The sequence below is a fragment of the Neophocaena asiaeorientalis genome, unplaced genomic scaffold, assembly GCF_003031525.2.
Source record: "Neophocaena asiaeorientalis asiaeorientalis breed wild unplaced genomic scaffold, Neophocaena_asiaeorientalis_V1.1 scaffold19, whole genome shotgun sequence".
NCBI classification, from domain to species: Eukaryota; Metazoa; Chordata; class Mammalia; order Artiodactyla; family Phocoenidae; genus Neophocaena; species Neophocaena asiaeorientalis.
In genome coordinates, this window is record NW_020173388.1 from 7831363 (window position 1) to 7851351 (window position 19989).

The window sequence follows — 19989 nt, forward strand, 5'->3', positions numbered from 1 at the left end:
CCTTTGTTTCCTAGAGGGGGAAAGTGAAGTATTATTGATTAACAAACTATCAGATATCTTTTTCCATTGTAAGCAAAGAAAATCTTAGTAGCCTTAACTGTTGTAGTCATTTGAATCCAGGATGTTGCTCAGCATTTCAAAAGCATTTTGATTCTTCAGCTGATTCCCATTGTGAGACCAGTGCTCTCCCACTCATCATCTTCAGTTTTTCTACAGTGTAAGGAGATAATAATTTTAAGAGATACTTAGTAGTCTACAAGTGATTGGTTTATCTCTTTGAACAAATATGTAGTCTCCAGTCTGCTCTCCATGTAACCTAAATTGCAGACTTTATCAAAATGAGTCTTAGAATTTAGAGACACTCTCTGATTTACATGTGGATGTTTTATGGGTGGGTTATTAGATCTTATTTTTATGATGATTACGAACTATTAAATGGTAATGATGCTGTATTGATGGTATTATAGGAATAAGAAATTCTAATAAGAATTTCTCCTTAAGGCATTTTTTATTTGAAAAAATAAATGAACAGTAAATTTAGAATAAGAAATATTTTTGTTATCTATGTTTTTCTGGGTAGTTTTGATGAGGGCAGAGAAAGGAGATGGTGTTTAGGTAAAATACTTCTTGATTTCAACCTTAAATATCATGTAGGAAATGAGTGTTTTCAATTCATATCAAATTGTGTATCCGTGTACATTAAAGGTTTCAGGCTGTGAGGAAGAAGTTTGTGACAGAGTTAAAAGAACTGCGACAAAAGGAACAAAGTCCACATGTGGTACAAAGCGTCATCAGCTTAATAATGGGAATGAAATTTTTCCGAGTGAAAATGTATCCTGTAGAAGATTTTGAAGCATCATTTCAGTTCATGCAGGTGATCTGCAGTAATTAGAATTAGCCTAACAGTGGTTGTTTTTGCTTTTCATGACTATTTAAAAGAAACAAAATAAATATAATTAATGACGTTACTAATTCCTTACTCCAAGCGTTAAATTGTCAGAAGTGTGAATTAATTTTCTTTTTAAATTTGAACATGATTTGAACTTAGCTTTCTGGTAAAATTGCAGAGTATTTACAAAATTATTGTGATATTAACATTTCTATAATCTTCCTCCTTTTTAAATCGAATATACCTTTTTCCCTCTCAAGGAATGTGCTCAGTATTTCTTAGAAGTAAAGGATAAAGATATAAAACATGCACTTGCTGGTTTATTTGTGGAGATTCTTATCCCTGTAGCTGCTGTAAGTATATTTTTAATTTTATATTGCATTTTAAAAGTACTTTTTTTGTTGAAGAAGTTACCACACGTGATATTCTTACATTCTGGTAACCTCATAGACAATAAAGCGGAAACTTTGAATGTAGTGAGTGGGAGTATGGGGTAAATCATTATTAGACACATAGCAGAAGAGCATCAATCAGTCTTTTAATCAAAAGAACAAGCCCAAGCCCTTAAGATTTAGAGACTGTTAGGAAGGCAGAGTATTTGCAACCTAGAAGTAGTGATTATCTCAAGTAGCTCAGTGTAACACACTGCGTTTAATGGCATTTGCTCCTTACAAAATGGCAGCCATTTTAATGCCTCTGAAGAATTTAAAAGTACTGTGACATGTATCCTAGAGTTTACAGGATTGTCTCAGTTTTAAAAGTTAATTTCTATAGTTGCCATGACATTCATCATGCCTGTCAAAATATGTATTCTAAATTATTTAGAAAATATGGCTGCTATAAATATGGTTCCAGTAACTTCTAGGGAAGCAGATTTATAGAAGCTTTTCTAGGTCTAAATTCATTGTGTTATTCAAAAATAATTCTGTAGTTACTAGTAACATAGCATGGTATAAATAGGATTCGGGGATTTTAGAATACTTGGACATGCTAGATTTTTTTGTTTCCTGGGTTTTTTGTGGTATGTGTTATGCCACTCACTTTCAGTACACTACGTACTGCTGTATAAATGATATTCTTTATATATACGTATAATTTCATTTAAAAACACTTATGGAGGTAAAATTGACTTAAATTACACATATTTAAAGTGTACAATTAGACATGTATATGCCTGTAAAACCTTCACCACAGTCAAGATAATGTACGTACCTATCATACTTCAGAAGTTTCCTCATGTTCCTTTTTAATCCCCCCCCCCCCCCCACCCCCCCCTTTCTCTCTCTCTCTCTCTCTCTCTCTCTCTCTCTCTCTCTCTCTCTCTCTCAGCGGCACATGGGATCCTCCCGGACCAGGGCACGAACCCATGTCCCCTGCATCAGCAGGCGGACTCTCAATCACTGCGCCACCAGGGAAGCCCTAGAATTTTATATTAATGGAATCTTACAGTACAGACTCTTTTTTTCTGGCTTCTTTCACTTTGCACAATTATTTTGAGTTCCAACTGTGTTACAGAATATATCAGCAGTTTATACATTGTTGACTAGTATTTCATTGTATGGATATACCACAGTTCGGTTATGTGTTTATCTGTTTTGGGGCATTTGGATTGTTTCAAGGTTTTATTTTTATATAAATTTATTTATTTTTGGCTGCATTGGGTCTTCGTTGCTGCGTGCGGGCTTTTCTCTAGTTGCGGCGAGTGGGGGCTACTCTTCGTTGTGGTGTGCGGGCTTCTCATTGCAGTGGCTTCTCTTGTTGCGGAGCACGGGCTCTAGGCATGTGGCCTTCAGTAGCTGTGGCTCGCATATCTGATTTATTCTTTTATAAGTTGTGCTTTTGGTATCGTACCTATGAAGTCTTTGCCTAACCCAGGGTAACAAAAGTTTTCTATATTTCAGTTTCGGGATTTACTTTTAGGTCAGTGATCTATTTTGAGTTAATTTTGTATATGGTATGAGGTATGGATTGAAATTTTGTTTTGTTTTGTTTAATTCTTTTTGTTTTTGCAAATAGCATCCAGTTGTTCCTGTACCGTTTCACTTGTTTGTTTACAACTCTTTCTAAGTACATTAGTTCCTTTGTCAGAAAATTCAATTGACTCTATTTGTGTGGGTCTTTTTCTGACTCTGTTCTGTTCCAATGATCTGTGTGTATATTCTTACAACAATGGTATACTATGTTAATTACTGTAGTAAGTTAGAAGGCAGGTAGTATATATACATCTTCCAACTTTATGTTTTTTCAAAAAAATTTTGGCTCTTCTAGGTCTACTGCATTTACATATAAATTTTAGAATCACCTGGTCCATTAAAAAAAAATCTAGTGGGATTTGATTGAGATTGGATTAAATTAGTCAATAAATTGGGAGAACAGACATCTTAATATTGATTCTTGCAATTCATGAACATAGTTTCTCTCCTTTTACTTAGGTCTTTATTTTCTGTCAACAGTGTTTGGTAGTTTTCAGTGTACAGGTCTTGAGTATATTTTGTTAAATTTAGCCCTAGGCATTTCATATTTTTATGCTACTCTAAATTGCATTGTTTTAAAATTTCATTTTCCAGGTGCTCAAAATACTTTTCAATGTACATATTTTTTTTTTTTTTGGCTGCGTTGGGTCTTCGTTGTTGCACACTGGCTTTCTCTAGTTGCAGTGAGCAGGGGCTACTCTTCATTGCAGTGCGCGGGCTTCTCATTGCGGTGGCTTCTCTTGTCGCAGAGCATGGGCTCTAGGCACATAGGCTTCAGTAGTTGTGGCACGTGGGCTCCGTAGTTGTGGCTTGCAGGCTCTACGGCGCAGGCTCCGTAGTTGTGGCGCACGGGCTTAGTTGCTCCACGGCATGTGGGATCTTCTCGGACCAGGGCTCGAACCCGTGTCCCCTGCATTGGCAGGTGGATTCTTAACCACTGTGCCACCAGGGAAGCCCCAGTGTGCATATTTTATTTTTGCCTTATTGCACTGGCTAGGACTCTCAGTACAAGGATAAATAGAAGTGATGAGAACAGACTCCATTCACATCTTAGGGCTAAAGTCATCAATCTTTTACCAATAAGTATGATGTTACCTGTAGATTTTTCATAGATGCCTTTTATCATATTGAGGAAATTTACTTCCATTCCTAGTTTGTTAAGAGTTTTTTTCAGGAATGAATGTTGGATTTTGTTAAATGCTTTTTTTTCCCTCTGTCTACTGAAGTAATCATATATTCTTTTTTGTTCATTAATATGGTGAACTACATTGATTGATTTTTCAAATGTTGGATCAACCATATATTCCTGGGGTTAAACTCCTCTTGATCATGATAAGATTTTTTTAATATATTGTTAGATTTTATTTGCTAGATTTTTTTCTTTTGAGAATTTTTGCACTTATCTATGTTCATGGGGGCTGTTGGTCTGTGGTTTTCTTGCAATGTCTTTGTTTTTAGTAACAAGTTAATGTTGAAGAAGTTTGTGCAGAATTGGCTCTACATCTTCCTTTGGAGTTGGGTAGAATTCACCAATAAAGCCACCTGGCCTGGGATTTTTCTCGTGGCAAGCTTTTTAACTACCAGATAATTTTCTTCAAAATACATAGGGCTGCTCAGACTGTTTCTTCTTGAGTACGCTTTCATGTCTTTCTAAGGAGTTTGCCCATTTTGTGTGACTTATCCAATTTATTGTAAAGTTGGACATAATATTCCCTTAGTTTCTTTAAATAGCTATAGGATCTGTAGTGACCTCTTCCATTCCAAATATTGGTAGTTTGTGACTTTTCTCCTTTTTTCCTAATCTGTCTGGCTAGAAGTTTATTGATTGTATTGATCTTCTCAAAGAACCAGCTTTTGACTTTATTGATGTTCTCTATTTAACTCATTTCTACTTGGATTTTTATTATTTTTCTTCTACTTACTCTAAATTTGCTCTTTTTTTCCCCGCTAGTTTCTTAAGGTGGAAGCTGAGGTCATCAAGACCTTTTCTCTTTTCTAATATAAGCACTTAATGCACATATTTCCCTCTAAGTAGTTCTAACAGTGGCAGCCCACAAATTCTGATATCTTGTGTTTTCATTTTCATAAAGCTCAAAATACTTTCTGCTGTCTTTTTTGAAATCCACGGGTTATTTAGAAGCATTTTATTTAATGTCTAAACATTTGGGGATTTTCTAGAGATCTTCAGGTGACTCATTTTTAATTTGTGGTTGCAGAACTTATTTGGTATGCTTGAATCCCATTAGATGCATTGAAATTTGTTTCTTGGGCCAGAATATCATTTATTTTGATGACTGTTCCATGTGCACTTGAAAAGACTGTATACTGCTGTTGGATAGAGTGTTCTATGAATATCTGTTAGGGCAGATTGGTTAATAGTGTTCTTCAACTCTGCTGATTTCCTCTCTACTTGTTCTGTCAACTACTGAGAGAGGAGTATTGAAATCTGACCAACTGTTTCTCTTTGCAGTTCTGTCAATTTTTGCTTGCTGTATGTTTAAGCTCTGTCATGAAACACATGTATGTTTAGGATTGTGTATCCTCTTTAATTAACACCATTATCATTGTGAAATAACCTTCCTTATCTCTGATAATATTCTTTGCTCTGAAATCTAGTTTATCTGATATTAATATAGCCACTCCTGCTTCCTTTTGATTGTATAAGGATAGTATATCTTTTTCCATTTTTTCCTTTTAATCTACTTGTGTTTTTATATTAAAATATATACATATATATATATATTTTTTTTTTTTGTAGGCAGGATATGGTTGGTTCTTGCTTTTTTATCCAGTCTGACAATCTCTGCCTTTTAATTGGGCACCACATACATTTGATATGATTAGTGATACAGTTATTTTAAATCTGTCATCTTCTGATTATGTTTTTAATTTTCCCATCTGTTCTTTGTTTCCTTTTTCTACTATTTTTTTGGATTAATTGAGTATTTTTGTGATTCTTTTATCTCCTTTGTTGGCTTATTGGCTATATCTCATTGTTTTGTCATTTAATTGTTTATGGTATACATCTTTAACTTATTGTTGTCTACCTCAAGTGATGTTATACTGTTCATGTGTAGTGTAAAAACCATACACAATGGTACACTTTAATTTCTTCCCTGAAAATTCTCACACAGCAGTAAGCTGGGGCCATCAAAGGGCTCACCTCATCTATTTTCCATTCCTCAGGGGTCACCTTCTTTTGTTGACTGATGTATAATGTTTTGCGTATCATTTCATATATTTTGTTCCTTTTTGGTTGTTTCAGGTGGTAAAATAAGTCTAGCCCCCTTTACACCACCTTGGCTAGAAATGGAAGTTAGTTAAGATTCACTTTATTCAGGTTTTATTCTATTTAAAATATTTTAAAATGAAGAAATTTATTTTCATACTGAGAATCAAATGTAACTGTTTTGACTTTTATTTTTAAATATTGAATTAATTGACTTGTGATCTATGTGTTCATATGGAATGGTTTATGGTATTCAGGTCCTATCTTTAGAACATGTTCAGAAAAGATGGACAGGGAATTGTAAGAAAAATTAAGAATTTAAAATATTAATGACATAGCAGTTGTAGAGATTGGCATGATTTTTTTTACCAGTTTTGAATATTTACTTATATTTAAATACTTGAAGATTTCTTAAATGAATACAAACAGAAGTCAAGAACTATAAGTTTGTAAGTAGCTTGAGTCAAATACCCCACCCCCACTCTCACCTCAGTTTTAACTGTGAAAATAGGTTCATTTTGCCAAAAAGAAAACATGATCATTTATAAAACCACGTCAGCTTAGCTATGAAGTAGCTATGTACTTAATGAAGTACATCATTAGTGCATGGACTTCAATTTCTTTTCCTAGAAATGGTTTGAAACGCTGCGTATCCATCCCAAATTGTCATTTGTGCTTCCCCCTTGTCTGAAAAATCTCTTTTTGCCAGATATCTGAGATTATGTTGTAGTTTCTAAGGTAACTCATCAAAAGGAGCAGATTGTGGGAAGAAAGACCCTCGACTGTGGTCCATTATTACTGTGTTGCCTAATTCTTCTTTTATGCCATGTTTGCTTTTGTATTTTATTTGTTTACTAGGGTTGCCCTTACAAAGTACCACAAACTAGGTGGCTTAAACAACAAAAATGTATTGTCTCACATTTATGGAGCCTAGATGTCTAAGACCAAGGTGTTGCCAGGTTGATTTTTTTCTGAGTGCTGTGAGGAAGATCTGTTCCATGTCTCTTGCCTAACTTCTGTAGTTTACCGAAAATCTTTGACCTTCTTTGTCTTATAGATGTATCACCCTGATCTCTGCCATCATCTTCACATGGTGTTATCCTTGTGTGCATGTCTTTGTCCAAATTCTCCCCCCCAACCTTTTTAAAATTAATTTTTATCGGAGTGTAGTTGCTTTACAATGTTGCATTAGTTTCTACTGTACAGCAATACAGCTATACATATATATATATCCCCTCTTTTTTGGATTTCCTTCCCATTTAGGTCACCACAGAGCACTGAGTAGAGTTCCCTGAGCTGTACAGAAGGTTCTCATTAGTTATCTGTTTTATACCTAGTATCAATAGTGTGTATATGTCAATCCCAGTCTCCCTATTCATCCCCTGCCCCCTTTTTTAAGGACACCAGTCATGTTGGAGTAGCCCCCGCCCCAACTTCAATGTGACTTCAATGTGACCTTAACTAATTATATCTTCAGTGATTTTCATATAAGGTCACATTATGAGGTATGCGAGGTTAGGACTTCAGTATATGAATTTTGGGACAATTCAATCCATAACACCAGCCTCTGCACATAGAACTCCTTCTGTCTGGAACATTCTTGCCTCTCAAATAACCTCCAGCCTCCTTTCCTGGTTAGATTCTACTTATTTATTCATTATATGTATTGAGTGCTTTCTGTGTGTCAGGGCCTCTTCCGTCCACAGGGAATACAACAATGATCAAGGTAGGAAAGACTCCCTGCTCTTACAGAGCTTACGTCTAGTGCAGAAAACTCAAACAAGTATGTAAAATTATGTATCAAGAGTATGTGCCAGATGTGGTGGTAAGTACTGTGCAGAAATGTAGAGCAGGGTAGGGGCCTAAAAATTCTTGAAGTGGGCAGGGGAGTTGAAATTTTAAATAGAGTAACTAGGAAAGATCACCACCTTGAAAGAGATGGTGACGATTGAGCAAAAACCAAAGGAATAAGGGAGTAAGACATGCTATATTGGGGGGAAGAGCTTCTTAGGCAGAAGGAACCAGTGCAGACATCCTGAAGCAAGAGCATGTTTGATGTGTTCTAGGAGCAACAAAGAAGCTAGTGTGGCTGGATCCTAGCGCAGGGGGCCAGAGTAGTGGGAGATAAGACCAGAGAGGTTAAATGGGAGGCTATTGCGGTGTTTTAGGTAAAGTAATGCCGAATTCAGCTTAGATGTTACTTCCTTCTGGAGTTTTTCCATTGGGGTCTCTTCTGAGTGCTCCAAGAGGACAGAGAATTTCCTCTTAGAGCTTCTGTTATACCACATATTCATCTGCTTGTTCACCCAGGGCCGGGACCTGGTTTATCTTACTTACTCAACATTTGGTATATTATGGGACTTCATCAGATACTCAGTGAATTATTGACTAATTTCAAACCTTACAGAAACTTATTGTAATCCTTGTATAGTTTGATCTAACACTTGTAACCATTTTCTTTGTGTTTGTATTATCTTTTTACCTAGGCTGTTAAAAATGAAGTGAATGTTCCCTGCTTGAAAAATTTTGTGGAGATGCTTTATCAGACTACTTTTGAACTGAGTTCCAGAAAGAAGCATTCGTTGGTATTGAGAAACATTTCAAACCTTCATATGTTTAATTAGGAGTTTTAGTAATTGATTTATGAATTTAGTTGGGTTTTTTTTTAGTAGAGTTTTAAGAGAATTGTAAAAATTGAAATTGTAAAATATCCAAAGTGTAACACAAGGGCAAATTTTACCTATTTTGTCCTGTTCTTTTCAAAACTTTCTATTCTTAATTTTACTAGCTCTGTATTTGATAGGTTATTCAGACTTCATTCTAGGTATTTACCTGTCTTGACAGATGCTATAAATTATGTATTAGAATAAAGGAAAAGTTAAGTGTAGTCTCATATTAAACCATAAATTCCGTTATTTTACATTATAATAAATTATATCCTGAAGCATTTGATTATTTAGGAGCTATTGTCTGTCTAATTACATCTTTTCTATTCAGAGATTTAAAGCATTTTTTTTCCATTTCACCATCCACTTCAGGAACTTTGAGGGATTTTTCTGTAAATTTGTTATGCAGCTTGGAGAAAGTTTGGAGAATTGGACAAATACTTGACTGTTTAAGATAGAGGTATAATAATAATAAACACTGGTTGTGCCAGGCATTGAGCCAAGTGCTTTACGTTCTTTGTCTTACTTTAAGCCTCACAACCCTATAGCATGTGTGTGATTAGCATTCTCCACTTTACATGTTAGGAAAGTGAGGCTTCGAGCACTTTAACATATCCTCCCTGAAGTCACACACCTGATGAATAGAAAACTGCAACATTAATGCCGGTCTGTCCTCTGATCCCAGGGCCACTTTACTGGTTAGAGGAGGAATGGGTCTAGGGAGAAATAATAGCATATTTCTCACTTGGGGAGATGTGATAGATCAGGAAATTGTTCTTATAGAAAATCTGCCCTTTATCATTCTTTGTTAGATTACTCCCTGAGATCGTATTTTTTTAATTACAAATGGGAAAACTGCTAATAGAATTTTTTTTGTTTATGAGAATGAATGAAATATAATTTACAAGTCCAGTGCTTTTTCATAAAAATGTTATTCTCTTTCTTCTGTCTCCTATAGGCTCTATATCCATTAATTACCTGCCTTTTATGTGTCAGTCAAAAACAGTTTTTTTTAAATAACTGGCATATTTTCCTACAGAACTGTTTGTCACATTTAAAGGTAAGACTTAATCTCATTTCTGACCTGTAAATACTGACTGTAGTGTATTCACTTATGCATATACATTGAACAGTATATAATAAAACTTTTAGTACTATAGTTCATTTGAATAGTGATACTTTAACTATTTTCTTATACGTACTTTTCCTTCTATAGGGAATCATGTTATAGACATGAATAAACGTACTTCATTCTTATACGTACTTCATTCCTTCTATAGGGAATCATGTTATAGACATGAATAAACAGTTGATTAAAAATTTAGTTGGTCTTAATGAATGCAAAATTATACATTTGTAATGATTGTTTATATTATCTTGGATCTAGCAATATTTGTTAATAAATAAATTCCTTTGGAATTTCAGAGTATTAGTTAATCTTATGAAACTCTGCAGATGCTTATTTTGCGTTTTCTCTTGAGAAAATTGAATGATGTTGGCTCAAGTCTGCATAATATGAAAAAAGCCTCGATAATAAAATATCAGTAAAAGCACATTTAGTGTTGAGTACGCCCAGCCAAATCTGAAAGTATGCTACTGGATCCACATAGACAGGAAAGCTCCTGCAATGATTCTGACTTGAATCAAGGGGTAATTAATTGTTATTAACACTGTTTGGCACATCTATGTCCAGTCTCAGGATTGAAAACAAAACTGTGAGATAGAAGGATCATTATCTGCCCAGGATGCTCTGCTGGCAGAACCTAACAGGATCTTCTTTTCTTCTGTGGATAGGACCATAGTTAATATCTGACACAGAACATGGGAATATTCCTCATCTGCACGTCATGTGAATGCTTGATTTGAATACCATTTTGATACATAAATGAATATATTTGAATATTTGCTTGCATGTTATAGAAACATGCAGACATGGCATTTCATTTTCTGTTATTCCTCTAAGTTAGGGTTAAGACTGAAAAACTTAAACTTGGAAGACAATGAAACCAAGGCACAGAGAGATTAAATGAGTTGTCTCTGACCCTACAGCTCATCGTGATATTGTGAGAAATAGGACTGGCTTTTTTTCCTCACTTCAGGATTGATTCACTGGACAACGTTATCCTATATATCTTTTTTTCTTAAATGATTTTACATATCATTTTGAAAAATACTTTGATTTCTTAGTAAGGTGTACTAAAATATGTCTTTGAAAAATATTTTTGGCTATTTTCCTCCTAGATATACATACACTGATGTTATTCATATTTGGGTGAGAATTGATGTATTCTCTTTGCTCTGTTTATGAAAATTCCCAGGACCAATCAAGCTGGTTAAATTCTTTATGTCATGCAACCATAAAATAAGTTTTATTTAAGTACATTATATTGTTTCTGTCCTTATTTTGATAATTCATACAGATTTAGGTACTGAAAGGGAATTGATCATTTTCTGGGTAGTATGATTCTTCAAACTTTTAATAACATATTTTAAGACACGCATTTAAGTGTTTCTGGAAGTTTGCTTTGTTTCATGACAATTCATACTTTTCTGTTGCTTGTTGGAATGTTTTTATATATATACGTTTGCACCTAACATATTTGCAGTTCTTTCGCAGTACTTTAACTTTTTTTTTTTTTTTTTTGGCTTAAGGCTTTCATTTAAAATGCTCTTTTCTTTGAACCCTTACCTCCTGTTAAATATTTCTGGCATATTGTCCATTTTCATTAATGGCTGTGTCAATCTGCCAGGCTAAAGGAGATAAGAGCCACTTAGCATGAATATTTGGAATATAGTTGTCTTGACCATTAACCTTTAACTTACATTAAGGCTCTATTCAGCAGAAATTTTATGACTTGGTTCCTGCTTGTTAAGTTTTAGGTACTGTGGCTATGCTACATAGTTGAGGTAAGGAGTCGAGCATTCAGGGAAAAACTATGCTAATTATCTCTTGTGACAGGTATAATTTATTTGTTTTGTATACAGGAAAAATTGGTCCAAGATAAAGGTCTTAACCTAAATTGATTTTGTTTTGAGATTTAAGTAATCTCTTGAGTTCAAAAAAATCTGTAACACTTTTCTGTTTATTAGACCTACTACTCCTTAAAATAGATTTTTATTAGTATTTATTATAGGCTAGATTCTTTAAGTACAGTATCACATTTAATTCTTACTATAACTGAGGCCGAAAGAAGATAAATAAGCAACCCAAGTTTAGGAGCCAAAAAAGTGATAGGGATAGGATTTGCATCTAATCCATCCAGTTCAATAAAATTTGCTCTTTCTGGTCTACCATGTTACCTTTTAATGTGCTATAAGGAATGTTGCTTTACTGAGTATTTTAAAAAATATTTTGGGTTATAATTCTGGGATAGTAAAAAGGCATTATTCCCTAGAGTCATAAGAATAAATATGATGCATTTTCAAGGCACTTTAAGATACCGCACAATTTTTAAAAAATTACCATACTAGTTTCTGAAGTTGGTGACCATGAAAAATGGGCATTAGTCTGTAGGTCCATAAATAGCATGAGAGAACATCAGTTTATTTTCACCGAAAGTGTTAAATCTGCTGTTTTTGTCCCAAACATAATTTGGTAGTTTCCCATTCCCCTATCTTTATGTCAAATAAGGTCATTCTGTGAAAAATGATTTTAAAGTTTCTAAAGAATAATTGAGAGAGAGAGAGAGAGAGAGAGAGAGAGAGAGAGAGATAGAGAGAGAGAGAGAGAGGAGTAAGAGTAGATGCCATGTAAAAATAATTTAGATTTTTTTTCTACAGTGTATGCTTATTTTCTTTTAAAAATTGTAACTTATTTGAAATCAAATGCAGTACTTTTAGAGGAAAAATTAGATAGTTAAAAATTTATCTATTTTCTCTCAGTTTGAGTGTTGTAGATGTATCCCATGATGCCCAAATTATAGAATTTTTTTTTCTTCAGTGATTCTAGCCACTGTCTTGGACATTTCAAATTTCTTCTAAATAGAGACCTTGGTGAAGAGCTGTCTTGTTTTGTGCTTATTTTCATCTAACATGCATGTGCTGCATCTCATGTTTATGTTTGCTGTCTCACATTGCTTTATTTAGATGCCATCTAACAACAGTATCAGAAAACAAATAGAAACACTCCAGGTGAGTCGTGTTGATGTTACAAAGTAAAATATTGCTTTATCTCCTTTAAGTGTGGCTTTTTTTCCCCCTTTACCTATGGCTGCGTTGCATGTCCAACGTATTTATTTAAGCCTGCTTCTCGTATTGTAAAAGAAGAGCAGCACACAGCGGGAACATTCTACCAAAAGTTTAATATTAATGTGGTCCCAAGAAGATGAATTTAAGAGAGAGAAGTGATACCGAATGTTGATTTTTAACCATAATCTTCAGTTTTAAAATATTCTGTTTAATTAAAATTAGCTGTTATAAATGATGCTTTTTATAACATTTTCCAATGAAATTCAGGAGACAGTAACTCAGATTTTGAACATGATTTTGATGCAGCACTTTAAAACTACAATCCTCCTGGTTTGAGTTTTAAACAAATCTTTTGTTGTTGTTCACAGTAGGAAAAAAAGGAAGAAACATTAAAATGATTGCTGCCAAAGAGCATATTTGCCTGACATCCAAACTGTATTATTTAAAATAGATAAGTAATAAGAACCTGCTGTTAAAAAAGAAAGAAAGAAAAAAGAAGTAAAGAAAATTGTGTTATACGTTAATATTACTGGATTTTATTAATGTAATCTGATTATTCAAATTAGACCAAAATTGTAACTAGGGAATTATGTATCTTTGTTTAAGGATCAGATCAATTGAGGATGTTTTCATTATTCAGAGATATATAACAGCATTGCAGTTACCGAATAAACAGTCATATAATTTTTATCACTTTTTATCTTTGCTGGAATTGTTCATTATAAAATAAGTCTGCTTTGTAAAACATAGTAGTCCATCTTGGAAAGTTTGAAAATCAAATTTGTTTCATGCCAGATACCTCAGCACATAAGATAATCCAAATACTTTATTAACAATTTATATGAGAAGAACTTTTATGTGGAATTGGACTTAAATATTTCTATTATATAATTTATTATATGTTAATTTGTAGTATTCATATTTTGAAAGGATAATTTAACTATGTGAAGGTATTATTTGGAGTGTACATAAAACTAATTGAACTCATACTTTGACATTTGAGACCTTGCATTTAAGTGATAGAAAAGAAAGTACTACAAAAAGCTTGGTTGTTATATTAGTAAGATATATTGTGTGTAACTTTATATGTTACTTTAGTTACATTAGTAACAAATTAATAGAAAACTACTTGGGGAGTGTATTTGAAATTTGGAATCGTGGATTTGGCAGTAGGAGGAGAGACTGGCTTTGAGACACCATTCTGAATTATATCAAATTTTCATATACATAGATGTGCAAAATTATATTTTCTAGTGGTTGTCTTTTTAAAAAACATGTCCAGTGGTAATCTTGTTACATTGCTTTTCATCATATGTAGTAGATGTCTGTTATTCTGTAGTCTGAGAAAACATAAAAATAGGATGGTAAATTACTTAATATTTAAAAACTCCCTTTTGTCCTGTTATATATAAAATAATTGTTTAACAATAAGAAATCTCTCAAACCAGATTAAATAAATGGTAATTTATAGGACTAAATGCATCCTACAACTAATTAACAGATGCATAAAGAGTTTCTCCTACTAAAGGGATTATTAGCTAATTTTCAAAATTTACAATTAAATCTCATTACATGTCTCTTGTCATTTAAGAACTTCACTTTTTATAATAGCTAGTATGAAGAAAAGGTTTGCTGATCAAATTGCGATTGAAATGGATATACTTTTCTGATTTTAAATAAGAATGTTCTAGTTCTAAATTAAAAAATTAAAGGTAAACACCTGACACTTACTGAGCATTTAACATGTGTCAGGCAGTGTTCCAAGTGCTTTTCACGTAATAACTCCCTTAATCTGTGAGGCAGGTACCGTGTTATCTCCATTTTAGAGCTGAGGAAACTGTTTCACCAACTGATCCAAGGATGGGGTTTGGCCAGTCATTCCTAATCTCAGAGTCTATGCTCTTAACCCACCATTCTGTATTCCTCTTTTAAGTATAATCACTCAATAATATTTTGCGTTATTCCATAAACACAAATATCTATAACAACATTTGGTGTTCTAAATTTTAACTGTGTATGAGCTGCAATGAATTACAGCAGAGATGAGCAATCCTTTTATCATTATGTCAGTATTGTTGTGTGTCCCATTTACCATTAGGTAAGTTGAAGTGTGTATAATTTCAGAGTTCTTAGAGATACTAATAGTATTTTGTTTTGAGAATATAAGGGATGGCTCAATTTCCTTATTTATGGTTGCTTTTGAGCTCTCTGTACTTACCGTATACCAAATATATGCTTACATATTTAAACCTGTTTTAGATTGAATAAAGAAGGGAATGGAGAGGGCTTTTAGTTGTTGACAGAGAATATAATTGATCTTAAATTATTGCAAGTACTTTGATAAATAAGCTTATTTTTATTCTCTTTTGCTTCTAAACAGAATAAAGATCCTAAAATGTCTCGAGTTGCACTGGAATCTTTGTATAGATTGTTGTGGGTCTATGTAATTAGAATAAAATGTGAAAGCAACACTGTAACTCAAAGGTGAGTGCCTTTGTTTTAAAGCATATTTAAAGTAACATCTTGGTAAAAAATGCCACACCGATGAATTTTAGTTAACATTACAAATACCTTGAGGAGGAATATGAATTATCTTGGCATATTATGAAGGATGCGAAGGATATTTTGCTAATGTTTTGTTGATTTCATTCTCTCTTTATGACTAAATCTTTTTTCTCTACAGTCGTCTTATGAGCATAGTGTCAGCACTTTTCCCAAAAGGGTCACGTAGTGTGGTTCCTCGTGATACACCTCTCAATATATTTGTGAAGATTATTCAGTTCATTGCTCAGGTGAGTGCCTCACCTCATAATACCTATATACATGCAAATTGTAAGAGTAGGGGACAAAGTGAGAGAGTGGCATGGGCATATATACACTACCAAACGTAAAGTAGATAGCTAGTGGGAAGCAGCCGCATAGCACAGGGAGATCAGCTCGGTGCTTTGTGACCACCTAGAGGGGTGGGATAGGGAGGGTGGGAGGGAGGGAGGGAGACGCAAGAGGGAAGAGATATGGGAACATATGTATATGTATAACTGATTCACTTTGTTATAAAGCAGAAACTAACACACCATTGTAAAGCAATTATACTCCAATAAAGATGTTAAAAAAAAAAGAGTAACTTAGAGTCATAGAATTTGTTACACATCTAAAAGCATGATAACAAAACATTTATTAATACTGAATAGTGAAAAATAAAAGTATGCTTTAAAAAGTAAAAAATAAATGATGCTAATGATTTTTGTGTGTGTGCAAAATACATTTAGATGATTGATCTACACACTTGGAGACTCAGAGGAGGAGACACTTAATTTAGGAAGAGTCAAGAAAATGTCTCATAATCCTCCTCTTGTCTATTTACTAATTAGTTCCTGAGTGTCTTGAAAGATTTTGGAACATTGTTTTCATAACCTGCATTAATCTATGTTCTCAGGTAGAGACACTAGAGTCCATGCATGGTAGCTTGTTGAATCCAAAGGGGTCTTTTAAGGAATAGAGGTCGTTCACAGAATCACTCATAGGACTGAAGAAACAGATTCTAGCCGAAATGGAAATCCAGAGGAAACTACACTATCGGGCTACCAAGGAAGCTGCTGCCTCTGCCACAGTCAAAAACCTGCCAAATTAGGAAGTGCCCCAAGCGCTTAAGAATCATGTTTCCACCACAGTCCCCACCAGTAAAATAGATTCCTTTCTCCCTGTCCTCCCCCACCTCCTCCCGTACCCCAGTTCCCAAGGGTTCCCGTGAGTATATCACTTGACTGGGTCTCAGTCGCATCCTGAAGCCTGTTGTCCAAAGGCATCCTGGGAAATATCATTTTAGCTTTCTAGCCTCTGCAGTAAAGGAAGGTTTATTTGAAGAGGATTAAATGGGGGCTGAGTAAGCAAATCCATGGCTCTGGTCACATTCTCTTTTGGGACATCAGCCCCAGAGAAGCATAGGTAGGGTTACCTTCTCAATTTGGGAAAAACACTTTGGTTCCAGAATGTTCATTGAGTTCTCTTTGAACTAAAACTATGACAACGAAGATGACCCATAATGTAATTATTTTTGACAATGAAGACAATTTAAATAAAACGAATAAATTTCTATTTACGGGAGCACAGAATTAATGATAATTAGATAAGAATAAATGTGTCAATAAGATGAATGAAAGCAGATTGTGCTTTAGATCTGTTGTTGAGAAAACTTTTGCTATTTGGTTGCATCCCTTCCCCGAGGGTCATACCCACTACCTTTGCTTAATCACCTCACACCAACACTCCTCCAGAACTATAGAGCTCCTCTCAAACATCAGTTACTCTTAGTTAACTTATCTTTCCTTTGAGATTACCCTTCCCGGAGCCCTGTTCTTTCTGTCCCAGTATGAACTCCCTGCTCTCCAGGCCTGCCTCATTGCTATCGTCATGGGACTTCCTTTTATCATTATTTTGGGAATTCCTTCACTTAGGTCTTGAATATGAGTTTGGCAAATGCGTGTTTAAAACTTCTATCCTGCTGGTTTGGCTATTCAACCAATCATTTGATAATTAAATCATGTATCTATAATCATATACTTTTAACATTAATTCATATGCATTTTTCTTTTGTCCAGCTAGATTCAGGAACTTCTTGTGGGTACAGACCTGTATTGTTGCCATTATTTGTATAATTCTTAACATGATACTTAACTTATACAGGCAGACCCTTGTTTTATTGCACTTTGTTTTATTGTGCTTTGCAGATATTGCCTTTTTTTTTTTTTTTTTTTTCAAACTGAAGGTTTGTGGCGACTCTGTGTTATTAGATGATGGTTAGTGTTTTTTAAGCAATAAAGTATTGTTTAGTTAAGGTTGTACATTGTTTTCTTAGGCATAATGCTGTTGTACAGTTAATAGACTACAGTATAGTGTAAACATAACTTTTATATGCACTGGGAAACCAGAAAATTTGTGTGACCTGCTTTATTCTGATTTTGCTTTATTGAGGTCTGGAACAAAACCCACATTATCTCCAAGGTATGCCCATAGCAGTAGAAAGTTATAAGGATTTATTGATTTTTTTTTTTTTTTTCCCTCTAGGAACGTTTGGATTTTGCAATGAAAGAAATAATATTTGATCTTCTCAGTGTTGGAAAATCTACCAAAACTTTCACCATTAATCCAGAGGTAAAAAAATTATAATGTAGTAATTTACTATCCTATACAATTAAAAAAAATTTTTTTTAAGCACAATTTCTGGAATCAGAACTCTTAGGCTCAAATCTCTAGTTAAAAATTAAGATAAATGTTATTTCCTACTTCTTTGGCCTTGTTATTCCCTCGTAAACTCCTGCTCATCCTTTAGATATAAAATTTTCAGATTGTTTAAGAATATTTTTTGAAGTAATTGCTTATTGGAATTTAATGACACTAGAGAATGTAAAAAGACAAAATAAGTGTTATATTTTCTCTTATTTCTTTTAAATGACTGTGCTGGTCCTCCTCATAATCAAATCTTAAGATATATATTTATGTAGTTAACAAATGAGCTCGAAAGTTATTGAAGCTTTTTATTTGTAGAATTCTTAAGATAGGTTAATAATTATTTCCAAATTTTTAAAGTGAGCAGAAACGACTTTTTATAGATGACATGCTTAACCTGGTTCTCAGCTACAAAAATCACATAATGAAAGACGTTTTCTTGATCATCTGTTTTCAAAAATATTCTCTTCATTGAACAAGTTTATTTCTGAAATTAATTTTTTTCCTCACTGAAACGTTCATACTAAGAGTAGAAAAAATGTCAGTTGTGCTGTTTTGTTGTTGTTGTTTTTCTACAGGCTTACTTTATTAGGATTTTCTTCAATCTGTATTTCCTTTTCAGGAATCTTTTTAAGCTTGTGAGAGCTAGTTTAGTTAAAGCCAGATAAAATTATCTATTAATCCACTTAATCAAATCAAGCAAATTGCAATACACTGAAAGAATGAATAAGTGAGGACACCTCTGTGAACCACAGTACATTGTGGAATTTTCCCACTCCCTTCAAGATGTCTTCTATGACTATGTGAAATGACCATCTGATATTAGACTAATATCACCAGTATTATGTCGTATGTAAAGAGGGGTAAATCTTAAAACCTTGATCTTATTTAGATAAAAAATATATAAACGAAAGTTTTATTTTCTCCCTGTATTCCAGTGAACCATCCAGTGAACACCCACTGGAATGCATATACCCATTTTAGAGACCACTCGTGTAGGTCATAACTAATGACAGCTTGGGCTGAGATGGTGTGGTGTGGATAGAGAGAAGATCATTTACTGAGAAAAGAAACACTGAGAAGATACTGAGTTTGGCGGGGAAGAGGGCATTTGGTTTGAACGTGGCAAATCTGAGGCATCTTTCTGACATCCAAGTAGAAGTGTCAAATTGGTCTGAGAGTCCAAGTTCAGAGGAGAAGTAAGGCTTAAAATTAGCAGGTGATCTGGTATGGATGGTAATTGAAGCCATGTAAATACATGAAATTACTTTGGGAGAGAATACATAATGATAGGAAAAGGCAGCCTAGGAACTTGCCTTGAAGCAGTCTAACATTTAATATTCAGATAAAGGAGGGTAAATTTGGAATGTGGACAGAGATGACACAGTCAGCAGTGGCACAGATGTATCCAAGGAAGGGAGGGTTTCAGGGAATAAGGAATATTTGACAGTGTCCCATGCTGATGAAAAGTCAAATAGGATGCAGGAAAAATGCCCACTGGTTTGAACAGTATTGTCACTGATGAGTGAGAGGGAAGTATTATGGGGAGAACTCATTGCATTAAGATAGTTGAGTATAGTTAACAAGAGTCAGAATATTCAGTTAAAAGGGAAATGTTGAAGATGCAAGAAAGAGAAGGGATAATTGATAGTGTAATTTCCTGATAATGCAAGAGCAGATGGGATTCTAATAACTAGGAATACCAGCACTCCTCAACTGTAACGGGAGCAAAGTAGAGGAAGAAGAGGTGCAGATATAAGTAGATCAGTGTGTTTTGTAGTGAGAGATTGAGGAAGGTTGATGTTTTTTTTCTGACTG

General features: G+C 34.1%; 1 protein-coding gene across 7 annotated transcripts in view; it reads left to right on the forward strand.

The window, feature by feature from the left end:
* FRYL (FRY like transcription coactivator) overlaps nucleotides 1–19989 on the forward strand; it is a 244266-nt gene that overhangs the window by 129557 nt on the left and 94720 nt on the right. For all 7 annotated transcript variants that reach the window (XM_024746667.1, XM_024746666.1, XM_024746671.1 and 4 more), the window contains 7 exons: nucleotides 706–874; nucleotides 1150–1242; nucleotides 8578–8676; nucleotides 9716–9817; nucleotides 15326–15429; nucleotides 15629–15737; nucleotides 18010–18096. In XM_024746667.1, coding sequence (XP_024602435.1) covers nucleotides 706–874; nucleotides 1150–1242; nucleotides 8578–8676; nucleotides 9716–9817; nucleotides 15326–15429; nucleotides 15629–15737; nucleotides 18010–18096 — 763 coding nt within the window. The remainder of the gene's footprint in view (nucleotides 1–705; nucleotides 875–1149; nucleotides 1243–8577; nucleotides 8677–9715; nucleotides 9818–15325; nucleotides 15430–15628; nucleotides 15738–18009; nucleotides 18097–19989) is intronic.